We start from the raw sequence: 18,072 nt of genomic DNA, 5'->3' as shown, positions 1-18,072 counted from the left end.
AGGGCTGTGAATAAAGTCTGAGGTAGGATAGTAGTCTGCTGCATGCCTGGGACCGCATAGAGTTATAACTTAGGTAGTTTAATCAGTTTGAAAGCTCAATAAAGCAGGAGCTGCTAGCAAACACAGTCATATTGAGAGTCAGGCTCCCCCAAATTTTCCTTCCTTTTCATTGTAGAAAGTTCTGTTTTCAGTTTCCCTGCTTGTTTCATTATTTGTCTGTTCTGAGTACGTTTTATGCACTGCTTGACAAATGGCATTAAATAACTTTATGAGATAAAAGCAAACACAATAAATAATTGCTGTCTCTGTAATGACAGGTAGAGACTCAAGGCACAATGCAGTGTTTTTATAGTGCAGACAGCATTTGAAGTAGTGAATGACAGAATGCATGTCCTTTAAAGTCTCAAAATAAGATTATGGCACTGAAGATGATAGAAAGATGAACTACGCTTATGACAATAAGGATTTAATTTCCAGCAACTTAAAAAATATGTAATCCAGACTTAGTTCATTTCAAGATAGTTTGTTTTGGATACTGTTTAAAAGAGGCAACTACCGTTTAATGTTAGTGTCTAGGTCAGCAGTGCTTCAGACAGCTGAGCATTGATTTAGCAAAGTTAAAGGAACACTATAGTCACCTAAATTACTTTAGCTAAATAAAGCAGTTTTAGTGTATAGATCATTCCCCTGCAATCTCACTGCTCAATTCACTGTCCTTTAGGAGTTAAATCACTTTGTTTCTGTTTATGCAGCCCTAGCCACACCTCCCCTGGCTATGATTGACAGAACCTGCATGAAAAAAAAAATGGTTTCACTTTCAAACAGATGTAATTTACCTTAAATAATTGTATCTCAATCTCTAAATTGAACTTTAATCACATACAGGAGGCTCTTGCAGGGTCTAGCAAGCTATTAACATAGCAGGGGATAAGAAAATCTTAATTAGACAGAACTTGCAATAAAGAAAGCCTAAATAGGGCTCTCTTTACAGGAAGTGTTTATGGAAGGCTGTGCAAGTCACATACAGGGAGGTGTGACTAGGGTTCAGAAACAAAGGGATTTAACTCCTAAATGGCAGAGGATTGAGCAGTGAGGCTGCAGGGGCATGTTCTATACACCAACACTGCTTCATTAAGCCAAAGTTGTTCAGGTCACTATAGTGTCCCTTTAAGCTTGCTGTGAAATTTGTTATTCCTTTTTTGCCCTTGGCCCAGCCAAAAAAAACATCTCCACTTAAGTATGTATGCCCTAACACACTCCTGTAGTGGTTATGGTCCTAGCACCATAACCACTACAAAGCACTATCGTGGTTATGGTGCTTAGAGTACTCTTGCGTTCCCTGGGGTACACTGGGTGCCACTCATTGCTTCCTTGCTACCAGAATGTCTGTCTCGCCACTGGGGTTCGCCATCGGTGCAGGACTTAACTCTTTGGCCAAGAACAATCAGCTGACACACACACACACACAAAAACACATTTTTTATGGTTATAAGCACAGTCAGACTGGGACAAAAGTTTGGCCTAGGAGTTTAACGGCATCAGCTCTGTAGGATGGGTGGGGTCAGAGACCGGGCTTGTTGTGTCATTACTAATGCAACATGGATGCTTCCTCAAGTGGAATACCAGAGGACAAATGCGGGACAAGGTCAGCAGGGGGTGTGAGAGAAACATAAGGCTGCACGGATTGGGATGAGGACATAGGACAGTGTAGTGTGGAAGGAGGACCTAAGGCTGATGAGATGAGGACATGGGGATGAGATAGGGGATGAGATGAGGACATGGGGCTGTGGGGATTTGAGGGGGACATGGGGCTATATGAGTTGTAAGGGGGGGAAATGGGGCTGTGGGGATTGTGAGGGGGACATGAGGCTATATGGGGAAAAAAGGGGGGGAAATAGGGCTGTAGGTAATGTGAGGGGGACTTGGAGCAGCAAGGGGTATGGGGCTGTAGGGGTTGTGAGAGGGTCATGGGACAGCAGGGGGCACTTGAGGCAGCAAAGGGTTCAAGGAGGACATGGAGCTGCAGTGGCTGTGAGGGGGACATGGGGCAGCTTGGGGACATTGTGCTGCAGTGGGTGCGAGGGGAACATTGGGCAGCAGGGGGTTTAGGAGGGGGACATGGGGCTGCAGGGTATGAGAGTGATAAATGGAGCTGCAGTGTGTTTTAGGGGGATATGGGGCAATAAGAGGCGTGAGAGTGACTTAAGGGGCAAAAAAAAGCTAAAGTTTAAATAATGCAAAAACAATGAAACTCTACATTCTACATTAATTCCCTGGTGGTTGAATGTGCAAAGCATGCTGGTGATACACTGGCTGAACCTTAGTCATAATTATTGGCTGGCTGGTGAGATCTTTGATGTCCTCACCGGCCACAGAGGAAACTTTCGGGGAACCGTTGGCCCTGCAGGGGCCACTCAAAGTGAAACTTTTGCCTGCTGGCCAATCTGGGCCTCATCAGTAGAGTCTTGTAATAAAAGCTATGCAAACTATATTATTTTTGTTTTTTCTTTAATTTACAAAAACAAAATCTATGCACATCTTTCATGATTGCACTATTTTGTATAAATGTTTGTTTACAGATGTTTTGGGAGGTACATTAACTATGCTTTTGTTTTCAAGATCTGCAATCATTGTTTTAAAAATAGATCCCAAAATACATTTCTGTGTAATGAACTCAAAATGAATACAAAATATCACTAATTTATGTTTTGCTGCTTATTTTGGGAAAAATTAATTAATAATATTCTGCATTTTTTAAAGATACAATTTAAAGGGGAATTGGCACTTCTCTAAACTATACACCAATGTTGAAAACATTGAAAATCACCAGTACAACTGGCGTTAACAATTTTTTACACTGTTTTTTTTTTTTTTTAAATAACATTTATATTGAAGATTTATTATGTTACATTATAATGCAAGACAAAGACAGTGCAAATACAAACATTGCAAATGAAGAGTAGAGGGTAGTGGATGCATGGAATAGCCTTCCAGCTGAAGTGGTAGAGGTTAACACAGTGAGGGAGTTTAAGCATGCGTGGGATAGGCATAAGGCTATCCTAACTATAAGATAAGACCAGGGACTAATTAAAAGTATTTAAAAATATTGGGCAGACTAGATGGGCCGAATGGTTCTTATCTGCCGTCACATTCTATGTTTCTATGTTTCTAAGAGGAGAATAGAAACATTGTTTCATCTCTTGTCTGTTTTCTTTCTCTGTGCAAAGGACAGTACTTATACCAGTGATTGACAGGAAGCTAACATGGAGGTGCATAGTTGCCAGTTAACCAACCACTGAAGTCACCCAGACCACTTCATTTCAATGATGTGTTCTGGGCGCAGTGGTCCTTTAGTTTTAACCCCGTACTGTCTGTCTTCCTGGAAGCTAGACATGGAAGCTCAAATCAATGCTTTCAAGCAGAACGGCAATGCTTTTACTTGCAAAGTTAAAACAGGGACATGGCACCCAGACCACTTAAGAAATTCTCTAGTTAGCTATTGTGGCCTACATTTTGTAATTCAGTCTTCAATTTGCTACACTTCACTGTTTAGCGAATACGCCCTACTGTGTACTCCTATGGAAATGTAGTCCTTGATATAATGTAATGCGTTGTACTCAGTTTCATTTCTTTTTATATATTTTCTTTATTTCTTCATATGAAAATGCCCGAAAAATACCAAACATGTTCGACCACGAAACCTGTTTCAAGAACACACTTGTAAGCTTTGGGGGCATTTACATTTCATGCAAAATTGAACAAATATCAGAGGCAAAACTGCAATAATCTTCTAACGCGTGTACAATCCATCATGTAATGTGATAGCTGGTTCTGCTTGAGTACGGCTAATATATGCTGATTCAGAATGAAGCCGTAAAATTCTGTGTGCGGTCTATTCAAAATAAACAACTCAGTACTTTCTTCCTTTTTGTTTGTGTGTAGGAAACGACAATGTCTGACAAAAGTGATCTAAAAGCTGAACTTGAGCGCAAAAAACAACGTTTGGCGCAAATTAGAGAGGAAAAGAAACGCAAGGAGGAAGAAAGGAAGAAGAAAGAGGTGAGGTGTTATTTTACTGACAGCTATTTGGTGTGGTTATCACATTTAGTGGTTATGTACTAGACACTCTTAGCATTTACTATTATTGGTGCTTCTTAAACCACTTCCTAAGAAGAGTTGTTAAAACTGATTTAATCAGACTGGAGGAGATATGCTCATTAAAGGGACACTCTAGGCACCAAAACAACCTCATCTAAATTAAGTTGTTATGGTTCCAGGAGGCCCCTGGAGGCAGTCTTACCTCAATGGGTTAAAATGTTCTCGAATGTTTTAACCCCTAAGTTACCTCCAGCGCTGGTCTTCACTCCCCTGCAGACGGCTTCTGACTTCTGAATTTTCACATTGGCTGAAATCGGTTAGCTGACGTTCTATGCCAATCAGTGACTCCCCATTCCCTAAACTGCCTTGGAAACAAATGTACCTTTTTGCAAGACAATATAGTGTTGTCAGCTAGCAGGCAAATGGATTAAATAACCCTCAGTGCTGCATATGTGGCCCCTGGCCAGTGCTGACTAGTCAATCACCATATTAAAAAGTAAATAAATAAATAACCTATGGCGGTCAATCTTTCCCCCATATTACTGTAAGTAGGGTTTAACCCCTTAAGGACACAGGACATGTGTGACATGTCATGATTCCCTTTTATTCCAGAAGTTTGGTCCTTAAGGGGTTAAAAACTCCCTTTCACATGTGGGGGCATGTCTACTAGCTTGGTACATAACGATTCGCCTGTTGGGTGCTAGCGTTGCCAGCAGGGAAATAGTACTTCAAATTAGCGTTAGCTTGCATGAACGCAGGTGAACGATAATTTGCGAATATCAATCCTGCTGGATACATTCGGTCCCTGTTCAGATTCAAATTGGTGCTTTTAGAAAAGTATAGCATTCGAACACTGAGTGCACCTGGGTGATTGGTGTATATTCACTCAGGGAGACTGAATTCCTACTGTATTAGGCTTGAGAAAATATAAGAATTGTACTGAATTCAGAATTTGGGCATTTCCACTGGATTTTGTCCATGTTTTTAATGAATACCCTTGTATGTTAGACCATACCCCTGTACCTCCTGTATGGTCCTATATTATCATTCTGCCTTTTCTGCACTCCATGTTAAATATTTTCTATGGATGTTAGAGTGCTTTATTTCCACTTGCCTCATCTGGCTGAGGATCATGGAAGTTACAGTCCACAGCATAACAACATAAGTCCTCTGTTTACTTTGCTTCCAGAAAAATAATTTGTATGTATAAGCGACTGGGGTGAGTGATTTGCATTTTTTTTTTGTAAATCTTTCTTTTATTAAGGCATATATGAGGGATACAAAATAAAGAGAGGGAAATGCATAGGTAGTACATATATAACATTGAAAACATAGTTAGGTACATTTTCCCGGAGTGTTATGCCTTGATTTTATATTTTATGAGTCGCTTAGTGGAAACGAGTTTTAAACAAGCTAGAGTAGAATGCGATACCGTGAGTAAGGGCTTTCCATTAGAAATTATCATGTGGGGCATCTTTAGGTAGGTAGGTTAAGTTAAGGCTGAACCACGCAGGCCAAGCTAGCAGCGGCGCAGACTATATCAGCGATATTAGGGCAGCTATACTGTTTGGTAATACCAACAGATGTCAGGCTGGACAATACAGTGTACAGAGTATAATTTGTAATTTAGTGTCTCGAGTAGCTAGGTCATGGTATGTCGTTCAACTGCAGCCTATGTCAGCCAGGCTGGGGTCGAATGCGTAAATGATTATCAGCGGCAGATTAACAGGTTGGTTCGCCTTCAAGGTGGCAGCTCGAGTAGCCTATAGTCATGTTAACATACGATGATATTTAACAGTGGGATGCATGTGGCCTATGGGCCTAATCAATGACAATAGACAATAGACAATAAACAACATGAAAATACAGCTGTTCAGTACTGGCTAAAGGATGGTCGTGAATGACTGGACACCTTGAGGAGACATATATTAAGCAGTTTAGGCAGTAAGCAGTGTGCACTTCAAATACTTAGGTGAAAAATGTCCCGCCTGTTGCTGTATGCTGCCCAGAGGAGTTTGCTTGCCGTGCTCTGGTGTGTACAGGTTCCACCTGCTGAAACCTGAGTTGAATGTGGCCAGGCAGTCAGGCAGTCCGAAGTAGTCCACAGACATGTACCTGTCGGCGGTATCCGGGGTATGCGGCCCATGACACGGGTAATCGAGTGGGAAGTCCGGTTGGTGGCGGCCAGTGTGTCCGGTGATACTCGTAGTGCTCTCCTGCAGCTCCCCCCGGGTATGCTGTTGTGTCTCAGTTGCTTGGTCTGAAGATTTCCCGGCATTGTGGCAGTACCACTGCCATGGGTCACCGGCCTTCGGCCTTAGGCCTTAGCAGGCGCTCGTGCCCTGTCGCCATTGATCCCATCAGCAGGATCGTGGGCCCCGGGGTCCGCCGGGTCGCGGTCTTTTCCCCGGGAATATGGCAGGCTGTAGAGGAGTTCCTCTCGGTGAGCGCCCAGCTCAGAAGAAGGGCGTGCGGTCCCACGGGTAGCTCCGTCCACGGGAGTAGAGCGTTGTGCAGGGTCTTGGTTTCGGTATGTCACCGGATTTAGGGGCTGCTGTATGTTGTGGGTCACCATATGTCGGCAGCCTTGTGCTCCATGCCAGGACCTGTCTGCATTCTGCCCCGGGGTCTGCGGTTCCGTCTCCACACATGTGGCCGCCGCCATCTTGACCGCGGGTCTCAGGCCTGCTTGGTGGTCGAGTAAGTCCCCGAGTGTGGTTGTGGGACATGGACCGGGATCACCCCCCCGGTCCGGTGGGGGGGGAACAGGACCGGGCCAGCCGATGAACCACTGGTATGTTCGGCTCCTTCGGGCGGGATAGTGAAGCGGCGGCCGCCCGCCTCGCTCACCGCCAGGTCGGGTCCCGCTGGGTACTGCAGGGATCCCACCTCGGGGGGACTGGAACTACAAGAGTGAGCCTCTCCCCGGCTCCGGTAGCCCGCATACGTTGCGGGTCAGGGTTGTTGGTCGCTGGTTGCTTTATAAATTGTAGATTATAGCGTATTTGGGGCTTATTGTGCAGGAGCTGTTCTTCCCTGCGACCGCTCGGCTTGGCGGCCCGGCCCCGCCCCCGATTTGCATTTTTTTATTTTTAGTTCCTTCTGTGTACTTCAGCGGCTAGCTACTCGAAAATAGCCCTTAAAATAAACCAGTTAAGCGATATTCTTTCTACGTGAACTATAGTGACGAAAATCCAATCCATTAAGAGCTATATGAAACCTTTAAACTTGTTCCGTGAAAGCTGCATAACTTCATTAGTAAACGATGAAGAATCATTTTTCCATTACTTTTTCTATGAATGGTAGAAGGTTGTAGGTTAATTTCTAATTTGACTTAAACAGGCGGAAATGCAGCAAAAGACAGAACCGATCCACGAAGATACTGATCTAGACCGAAAGAGAAGAGAGACAGAAGCTTTACTGCAAAGTATTGGCATATCACCAGAGCCCCCTCTAGGTAATCTCTAACGCTATCAGCTTTATAGTGTTGATAATATCTACTATTAGTAACTATAGAAAATTGCAGATGTTCTGTCAAGTTTATATTACATGTTAGCAATGAGCTCAACTAATTGTTTCTTCTTTATGGGCTTCTTAAATAAATAATACATCACAGGACATCTGAGCATCATGTTAGTGCAGACATGTGTGTATTATACAATGCTCGAAGATCTTGCAGACCTATACATCTTTTTAGTAAGGTACTGTTCTTCCTTTCCCCACCAACAATATGTAAACCCAAGCTTGGTTTAATTTTGCAGTACATTGTTGCAAAACAAAAGTAAGCACTTGCTTTCACCCATTGGAGAAATATAAAAATATATAAAAATATATAAAAATAAATAAAGTAACCCCCTTCTCCACATGACTTAATGTACAGTAAGATGGAATACCATCCGATAGGAGTAGAAGTTAGTAATTAGTAGTCTGTAGTTGTATATGTTACACAATTTTTTTCTCTCAAATCCTTTGGTACAATTCCAGAAAGAAAATAATCTTAAATATCCATATTAGTCTTCACGAGTATTGAGGTTTTGATACAATTTACACACTGTAGTAACTTTTCCAAAACCTCTCCCCCAAAATAATAATCTTATTAGCGCCAGTGTTTAGGGTCACTGCTTTCTAACATGAAGATCTACGTTGATGTTCTAATGTAATGGTGTCACCTTATTCTGTACCAGAAGTATCAGGATAACTCGCAGTTCTGCATAACTTGCATTTTTTATTAAAACTTAAGGAGAGAGAAATAGAGAGGCAGAGAGAGGAAGATACACCTGAAATTGCTCTTTTATAAGCTCCTTCTATTGTGTTAGAACTCTACTGACAAGTCCTATGCATCTTGAGGGCCAGCTGAGATGGCTCAGATGGATAATGCACCAACTGTAGAACCTGCTAAAATCTCAAAATCTCAAAATCTCTATTTTTTTCACTCTTATTTAAAAATAATACCATTGAATTGACTAAAACAAAATACCGGACTAATATTGCTATTCTGAATAAACATTTAAAATTATTTAATATCTTGAAAAATGTTTTAATATTTCCATATTTTTGAGACTTTGTTTTTTTTTATCTATGGTATATTGACATTTTAACATTTTGAAAAAATAATAAAAAAAAATGTATCTAAAAAAATGAAATAATTTTAAAAGCTTAAAGAAAAAAAAACAAGGCCATTGATAGATAGATTGATAGACAGACAGGCAGGCAGACATCGGTGCTCTGGGTTTTGAGCTACAGTTGTTACTAAAAGCAGATATATTAAAAAATAAAACTTTGATTTATACACATAGAAATGCAAAACAATAGACATGTTCCTTCTTCTTCAAATAAAATATTAAAGTGGGATCACTTGTAATTGGGTCACCGCAGAGCACCACAGATCTAAATCCACTTCTGGCTCTAACTGATACCAGATTTGGGAATAAAAGAGTTGTTTTGTAATGTGATCCATCAAATATATTGATTGTTACTCGTTTTTGATTGGGTTTACAATTTTCAATAAAATCAATGTAAAATGAAGTACTAAACACTGTTCTTTTCATTTTCTTTTTCTTTGTTATTTTCCACACTCACTAATATCATTTTTGTTTACATTATTTTAATTCCTTTTTCCTACCCATTTCGCCCCCGCTTTGGTACCTTTTCACTGATTTTAATTTGTCTGACGCTGCTGTTCCTCAGTGCAGCCAATTATAACATGGGATACCTTTTATTCTCATTATTTAGTCCCAACCCCTATGTCTCCCTCCTCGAAATCATTGAGCACACCCAGCGAAGCAGGAAGCCAAGACTCGGTTGACGGCACAATAATGGGACGGTAAGCCAATTCATATCACTGCCATGTGTATGTCCTTCTAGATAAAAAAATATGGTTGGCATATCTGGTCATGAGGCGTAGATTGCCTCTTAAATAATCGAAAGGAGTGGCATCTACCAGACCATCACTTTGGAAAAAGATAATACATGATGTATTAATAGTTTTCACACTAAAGACTTGTGTTTTTTTTAAACTGTTGTCTGTTTTGTACATTCATAGACAGAGCAATCATGTAAGCAAAACAACCAGTTTAGGTTGCTGGTTCTCAAATTTAGCAGTAAAAAATATAAAGAAAATGGGCAGGGATATCTCAGAATAAAAAAAAGTGTTCTTTATTTCTTTCTTACAGTCATAAATCTTTTCTTCTTGCAAACTTACCAGAGTGTTATATCTTTTTAAAATTAAAAACAGAAAACATTTCTTTAATTCACTTAATTTAGTTAATACTCCTGATGTAGAACAGGGTAGATGCACCCATAACTCTAAGCCCCCCTAACCCTAACTCATCGTAATGGTACCAAAAATCCTTCTTAGACCTTTAATGATACCCCAACCCTACCATACCTCTAAGCCCCCCTAACCCTAACTGATTGTAATGGTACCACAACCCTACTTAGACCAATAATGATAGCTCAACCCAACCATAACTCATCGTAATGGTACCACAACCCTACTTAGACCAATAATGATAGCCCAACCCAACCATAACTCATCGTAATGGTACCACAACCCTACTTAGATCAATAATGATAGCCCAACCATAACTCATCGTAATGGTACCACAAGCCTAATTAGACCAATAATGATAGCCCAACCCAACCATAGCTCATCGTAATGGTACCACAACCCTACTTAGATCAATAATGATAGCCCAACCATAACTCATCGTAATGGTACCACAAGCCTACTTAAACCAATAATGATAGCTCAACCCAACCATAACTCATCGTAATGGTACCACAACCCTACTTAGACCAATAATGATAGCCCAACCCAACCATAACTCATCGTAATGGTAACACAACCCTACTTAGACCAATAATGATAGCCCAACTGTAACTCATCGTAATGGTACCATGTAGCGGAGGTACAATATTCTCCAAGTTATCTCCGCTTATAATCCAAGTGAGACTCAGGAACAAGGCAATTGTAAATCCACAAGCAAGGTTTCCAGCAGGTAAAGTAATACAGCAGTATCCCAGCAGCAATCCCAATAACTGGACGACACACAGTTTCAGGAGCAGAACTGACAATCTTTATTCCCCAGTACCTTATAAAGCATGCTCCCATGCAAGGGAGGGGTTTCCAACAATTAGTACAGTACCCAATCTGGTATTAGTAACCTCCCACACATCTCCTCCCCTCAGCTTGCATCACAATCCCCTTATACTGTACCCAAATTCCCCCAGTTCCTGGATGTACCCCTAAACCTAGGGGTACCCCTTTAAAAGTCACATCCCCTGGTGGTCCTGATCTGGGTGAGCAACATATCCAAAAATCACCCGGATCGTACCAGGGGTTCGGGAAATTTATGGAGGTACTAAAAAGACCGACCGTGCTGGATACAACAGCTGAATTGGGTTCCATGCGATGGGGCCCTGCGGTCGGTCACCGTATAAGGGAACACTTTACACGAACGGCTAAGGTTACAGGGATTAGGTAGGATTCACATGAATCCCCTCGTTCGGTTGTTTCTGTCTACCGAACGAGGGGCCGTTCAGTAGTTTGGAACCGAACGGACCGGGCTTGTGAAGGTCTCAGCAGTGTTCGCCTAGTCGAGTGTCAGATTTGGGTTCCAGACACTCGACGGCAAAGCACTGCTGTTCGGGTGTTTGTAAAATGGCCGCCACAACGTGTTCGTTTTCCGAATGGCGGCCACCCCGAGACAAAGGACCTACTGCATAGCTTGTTAATTAGCTGCTCGCAACATTGTTGCCACGGGTAATTGAGGGCACACTTCACACAGGGGAGGTCTGATTGTTCGGTAGTTTCATTCCCTTAGTTTACTGATTCTACCGAACAATCGGATAAATACATTTCTTTTAAACACATATAAAACTGGCAGGTTATACGAATACAGTTATTCACACGAAATTTGTAGGACAGCCCAGTGCCATCCGCTACATACCACAACCCTACTTAGACCAATAATGATAGCCCAACCATAAATCATCGTAATGGTAGAGAAACCCTACTTAGACCAATAATGACAGCCCAACCCAACCATAACTCATCGTAATGGTACCACAACCCTACTTAGATCAATAATGATTGCCCAACCATAACTCATCGTAATGGTACCACAAGCCTACTTAGACCAATAATGATAGCCCAACCCAACCATAACTCATCGTAATGGTACCACAAGCCTACTTAGACCAATAATGATAGCTCAACCCAACCATAACTCATCGTAATGGTACCACAACCCTACTTAGACCAATAATGATAGCCCAACCCAACCATAACTCATCGTAATGGTAACACAACCCTACTTAGACCAATAATGATAGCCCAACTATAACTCATTGTTATGGTACCACAACCCTACTTAGACCAATAATGATAGCCCAACCCAACCATAACTCATCGTAATGGTAACACATGGCTACTTAGACCAATAATTAGAGCCCAACTATAACTCATTGTAATGGTACCACAACCCTACTTAGACCAATAATGATAGCCCAACCCAACCATAACTCATCGTAATGGTACCACAAGCCTACTTAGACCAATAATGATAGCTCAACCCAACCATAACTCATCGTAATGGTACCACAACCCTACTTAGACCAATAATGATAGCCCAACTATAACTCATTGTTATGGTACCACAACCCTACTTAGACCAATAATGATAGCCCAACCCAACCATAACTCATCGTAATGGTAACACATCCCTACCTAGACCAATAATGAGAGCCCAACCATAACTCATTGTAATGGTACCACAACCCTACTTAGACCAATAATGAGAGCCCAACCATAACTCATTGTAACTCATGTTTATAAGTCACCTGTGCAAATAAGATACATTGTTCTTGTTCTAAGTTACATGTTAGTTGCATATGTTGTTATTAGTAAGTCACCTGAAATTTCTCAGAACAGCCCTGGCCGCATCCCCACTCATACCCCTAAGATTAAAGTCCCCCTTTGTCTATCTGAAATGTTGTGAGGCAGGCCATGTAACCCTTCATATGTGTATATATAAAATGCTTAATGTTCCATCTAGCTAGTCCCTTGGATATTTATTGGACAGCCTAATTTAAAATTAATACTCACAAACTGCCCACCTGTGGCTTGCTATTTAATGACGAATTTTACGTTAAAACTTAAGTCAGTTATATAAATTAACACATACCTTGTGTTTTAAGCAACCGTTAGTTATGTGCTATTTTTATATTAGATTTTTGTTAATGATAATCTTTATAAAAGTGGAACCAAGAAAAAAAAAAAGTAAACATTCTAGCTTTCTTTAGTTTAATTTCAGGAAATGCATTAGTACTTTACAGTGAAAATCAATCATTTTCCGTTCCACAGTTGGAAAAAAATCCCAAAACAGCCGGACAGTTACATGCAGATCACCCCTGCTACCATTAGAATTGTATCACATGCTGCCCATCTAACATGACATTGCATTAATACATCACATGTTGTATCACCATAATTATACATTCATACATCCCGTCAGCTCATCTTATTTAATAGGGCCATGCCAATTGTCTTCAAACATACCGTATATAGTGAATAGTTTTTAATAAAACAAAAAACCTTTATTACGAACAGGTGACAGGTCTGCTTTTGCACTGCATATGATGAGAGCAATTGTATGATGCCTTAATTAAAGTAGATTTATTTTAGGTAGTAGTACATTTGTAGTGGCATATTGTATATATCCATGCCATAAAATGGCTTACAGCACCTGAAATGAATTGACTTCACTTTAAAATTGAATTATAATTAAAATATCCTTTCTATTTCATATTCTCAGGAATTTACAGAGTGTCGTGCTTGGGTAAGAATGCGGTTGTGTGTGTTTTCGTAGGCAAATGCAAATTTGTTTATGAGGATGTTTGAAGATGAGATGTATATTCTGGAAGAAAGAGCTTAGAACTTAGAACAACCTTCGGCATTCCAGATGTTGTGGACTTCATCTCCCTTGATGCTTTGCCAGCAATATGGCTGTAAGAGTATTATGGGAGATGTAGTCCACAACATCTGGAGGCCGAAGGTTGCCTATTCCTGGCTTAGAGCTTTAGATCAACCCATAACATCCATTAGTCAGAGAAAGGGTTGGTCTGATAGTAGAGTTGGCCAACTAAATGCAGAGTGTTTTAGCCCTGCATTTCTGACTCCCTTTCACATACCTGCAGGTTATTTACTGAAGTCCTTGTTGTAAATTGTTGAAATCAAAATGCAGGATAAGATAGTCAAGCGATGACTATAGCTAAGTTGGATAATTTTTTCTGATCAGCTATTTTTGCCTTAGAGGAACACTCCAGGCACACAAAGCGTTCCCACTTGCTGAAGTTCTTTATGTGTCTGGAGTCCGTCATTTTTTTTGAAAGTTTATAAAAATGAGGATATTAAGACCTTAATTTAATAAGTCTTTCAAACGATTCAATACGGTTAGAAAAACCTTCCAAATGACTTATCTACAGAAGTCTCAATTAAAGGAACACTATAGTCACCTAAATTACTTTAGCTAAATAAAGCAGTTTTAGTGTATAGATCATTCCCCTGCAATTTCACTGCTCAATTCACTGTCATTTAGGAGTTAAATCACTTTGTTTCTGTTTATGCAGCCCTAGCCACACCTCCCCTGGCTATGATTGACAGAGCCTGCATAAAAAAAAAAAAAACTGGTTTCACTTTCAAACAGATGTAATTTACCTTAAATAATTTTATCTCAATCTCTAAATTGAACTTTAATCACATACAGGAGGCTCTTGCAGGGTCTAGCAAGCTATTCACATAGCAGGGGATAAGAACATCTTAATTAAACAGAACTTGCAATAAAGAAAGCCTAAATAGGGCTCTCTTTACAGGAAGTGTTTATGGAAGGCTGTGCAAGTCACATGCAGGGAGGTGTGACTAGGGTTCATAAACAAAGGGATTTAACTCCTAAATGGCAGAGGATTGAGCAGTGAGGCTGCAGGGGCATGTTCTATACACCAAAACTGCTTCATTAAGCTAAAGTTGTTCAGGTGACTATAGTGTCCCTTTAATGTCTATAGGAATATTTGTAGATAAATCATTTGGGAAGCTTTTCTTACCATATTGAATCATTTGGAAAGACTAAGAAACTGAGGACTTAATTAGAAATAATTGGGAGCAGAAACACCTCCATGGGTTTATTTTACTGTTATTAAAAGTGGCAGACTGCTTGGCTACTTACCCCCAAAGAAGACATTCGGGAAAAAATATATGCATGTTTTCATTGTGCCTATTAAATAGTTTAAATAAATAAAAAAAATGTCAATGGATTGTTCCTTTAATGTTGCCATTTGAATTTCAATTCACTACAATTTGGAGTTAAGTGAATAAACCCCTAGATTATCGATGGAACATTCACAAAACAAAAGCCTTCATATGCAGAAAATCATTGAAAGAAATAAAAGGAAATGATAAACCTACCAAACACTGTATTAAGTAAAAGAAAGTAATCCTTTGTTATAATCACAAAAAAAGATAAAATAAACGTAGTCAGAGTGATTATAATAAAGGATTACTTTTTTTTAAATGTATTGGTGTGCAGTAGATATATTAGGTTTACACCCCGGCCAGTTTAAAAGTATTTTTCTAAATATTAAATCATTTTCAAAAGATATCCAAAAATATTCGATCATTTGAAAAGCGTATCCAATTTTTTAAAATCAGGCCTATGTTTGTATAATACGTCCATGTTTACTTTATTTCTTAGCCCTATGGGCAGAAATATCTGGATGTCATGCTTCCCAACTCTCGTCACACAATGTTATGGCTGTAAGCCCAATTTAAACATGCAGATGTTGTATGGAATTTACTTACAATTTGATAGCAAAGCCCTCATGTACTTTTCATGCTGTTTTTATTATCTTGAATGGTGCAAAGTTCTCAGCCTTACCACAAGAACTTATTTGATAGTCTAGTTCATGACTTTTGCGTCCCAAGTGGTTTCGTTTTTTTATTTTTTATTTTTTATTTTTTTTTTATCACTTTGGCTGGAGCACTTTGCTCTACGTCTGTTGGTAGCCACCTCTGGAAGCTCTGCAAATGTTTTCTTTCATACATTCATCTCATCAAACATTCTCCAGCATCCATACCTGCATGACAGATATTCATGTAATAAAATGTAGATATGGCATGTGTCATTAAATATGTGCTTAGCAGTGCTGAAAATGTAAATGTGTAGTAAATATGTTTATTTTCATTTTTCCTCTCTATACACGTACAAAGGACTCTACAATGGGACACTGATCCATCGGTGCTGCAGCTTCATTCAGAGTCTGAACTTGGGTATGTTTCTTTTGTCATATTAGATTCATATACGTTACAGAACATTGAAAAGTAGCAAGGTTATTTAACAAAGTGAGAGTTTCATAGTGAAAAAATAATTTAGGCCAAAGTAGCCAAGCTGAGAGCATATTACAAAACTTTTAAAAGGATATGTGGCACTCGTTTAACAAAAATCCAGTGCAACCTAAAACAACCAAAATTATTATGTCACCTTGTACACTTAACAAAAATAGTAGACAACCCAACCAAAAAGTGCTAAAGCGCCCACAATGATTGCACATTATTTACCTTTTAAAAATGAATGAGAAGGGTCTTGTAACATATATTCAGAAATGACCCTAAATAAAATAAATTAAAATTAATAAATAAAGCTGAGAGCCTAGCTGACTTAGAGAATGTATACGGTTCAACTACTTTGACCTTAAATTTGAAATTAACTTTGATTTCTTCCTCTTAGTAAGTAATCATTTTGCTGTATTAGAGCAATGTGTTTTGGTATGTTTTGCCTCTCGTTATTTCTTCTGTTTGGCTAGAAAGACAAACGTAAGTAGGTTGAATAGAAAGTATGGCTATGGCCATAACCTAGTTTATGGTTAAGCCCATTTTGTAGACAACTCATAAGATACATTTTGCAAAACAGCCAGCTATCACCTGAATTTAATCTCCATTGATTTACAAACTGACTCAGGTTTTCACTAGATCCCACAAGGGCTTAACAGAAAATTTCTTACAAATCTCAGTAATATGCCACAGCCCATATTTATATAATATTGAAGTCACCAGGATCCAAGTGCAGTGTGGAGGAGATTCATAGATTTAGTGCTGTCACATTTGTCACTAAACACTTTGCATCAAAGTGAATGTTTGGTAAATTAAGGTTTAGTGAGGACTTCCTTTGGTCTTACGTTCTACTGCAGCAACATGCCTGTTATTTTGCAAGAGCATTTTTTCATTTTCACACAATCAGTTTCTTGTTCTTACTTAAAGAGAAGGGGAACAATCATTGTTTTTTTTTTATTTTCTAGAAGAAGGCTTACTAAACTTGGAGTTTCGAAAATCACCCAGGTGGACTTTTTACCCCGAGAAGTAGTGTCATACTCAAAGGAGACACAAACCCCAGTGACAACCCATCAGGCTGAAGGTGACGTTAAATTGTCTTCCTTTGTCTTATGTGTTACTACTAACCATAGAGATTAATATCACTGTATGTATTCCTCTGTCTTTATTGAGTAGAAATTATGGATTAATTAAAGGATTTCGCTTTTTGCCTCTTGCAGTTGGATTTGATTATATTCTCAGTTGAATGTAGTTTTAGGACGTCCGATTTGGTGTTGTGCTGTTGTTCCCAACCCAGGCATCCCAAAGCATGCGATACCTTAAGTTGTTGTCAGTATTCCCAAAGGAACAGAACTGAGATTTGCCAAATCCTGGGCTGTTAGTGCTAATTGAAGAGTGGATTGGACACTATCAGTGTAGATCAGAGGTAGGCAATATTTGGCACTCCAGATGATGTGGTCTAGCTCTCCTCTGAAGCTTTGCCAGCATCATGGCTGTAAGAGCATTATGGTAGATGTACTTCACAACATCTGGTTGGCTAACCATGGCGTAGATCAGGCATAGGCAACCTTCAGCACTCCAGATGTTTTGGACTAAACCTCCCATGATGCTTTACCAGCATTATGGGTGTAAGAGCATTATGGAGGATGTAGTCCACAACATCTGGAGTGCCGAAGGTTGCCTATGCCTGGTGATCATGGACCATAGTGATAGTCATTAGTGTGGGGTTTATGATTTTGCCATATACAATGTATTACTTCAATATGCTGGACCATTTTGCCATAACTATACTGATTTTATAGAGCATGGTTATGCAGAATACAAAATATGTTAAATCCTGCAGTTAAGGGAGGGATAGAGGTACAACAATCTGAATTCACATTGAGCACCAAGAACCACAGGGCCTGTTAGTCTTCATTAGCACAGATGAATCTGTCAGAAAGACTACTGATCTGTTGCTCATTATAAGAGATTCTGAAATGTATTCTTGTGCGGGGTAGTGATGTGTGATATAGATGAATTTGTTGATAGATTGTGTAGATATTACATATGTACGTTCTAAAACAGATCTCATATTCAGTCATAAATAATTC

At 39.7% G+C, this 18,072-nt stretch overlaps 1 protein-coding gene across 4 annotated transcripts in view; it reads left to right on the top strand.

Annotated features, from left to right (window-relative positions):
- DYNC1I1 (dynein cytoplasmic 1 intermediate chain 1) overlaps positions 1-18,072 on the top strand; it is a 409,243-nt gene that overhangs the window by 27,646 nt on the left and 363,525 nt on the right. For 3 of the 4 annotated variants that reach the window (XM_063452433.1, XM_063452431.1, XM_063452430.1), the window contains 6 exons: positions 3,943-4,059; positions 7,441-7,555; positions 9,331-9,421; positions 13,416-13,439; positions 15,863-15,922; positions 16,948-17,063. In XM_063452433.1, the coding sequence (XP_063308503.1) occupies positions 3,952-4,059; positions 7,441-7,555; positions 9,331-9,421; positions 13,416-13,439; positions 15,863-15,922; positions 16,948-17,063 (514 nt within the window). In that variant the 5' untranslated portion in view covers positions 3,943-3,951. The remainder of the gene's footprint in view (positions 1-3,942; positions 4,060-7,440; positions 7,556-9,330; positions 9,422-13,415; positions 13,440-15,862; positions 15,923-16,947; positions 17,064-18,072) is intronic. The other variant, XM_063452432.1, reaches the window with a different exon arrangement.

Source organism: Pelobates fuscus, chromosome 4 (genome assembly GCF_036172605.1).
Source record: "Pelobates fuscus isolate aPelFus1 chromosome 4, aPelFus1.pri, whole genome shotgun sequence".
In the NCBI taxonomy this organism is placed as follows: domain Eukaryota; kingdom Metazoa; phylum Chordata; class Amphibia; order Anura; family Pelobatidae; genus Pelobates; species Pelobates fuscus.
This window is presented reverse-complemented; position numbering and strand designations above follow the sequence as displayed.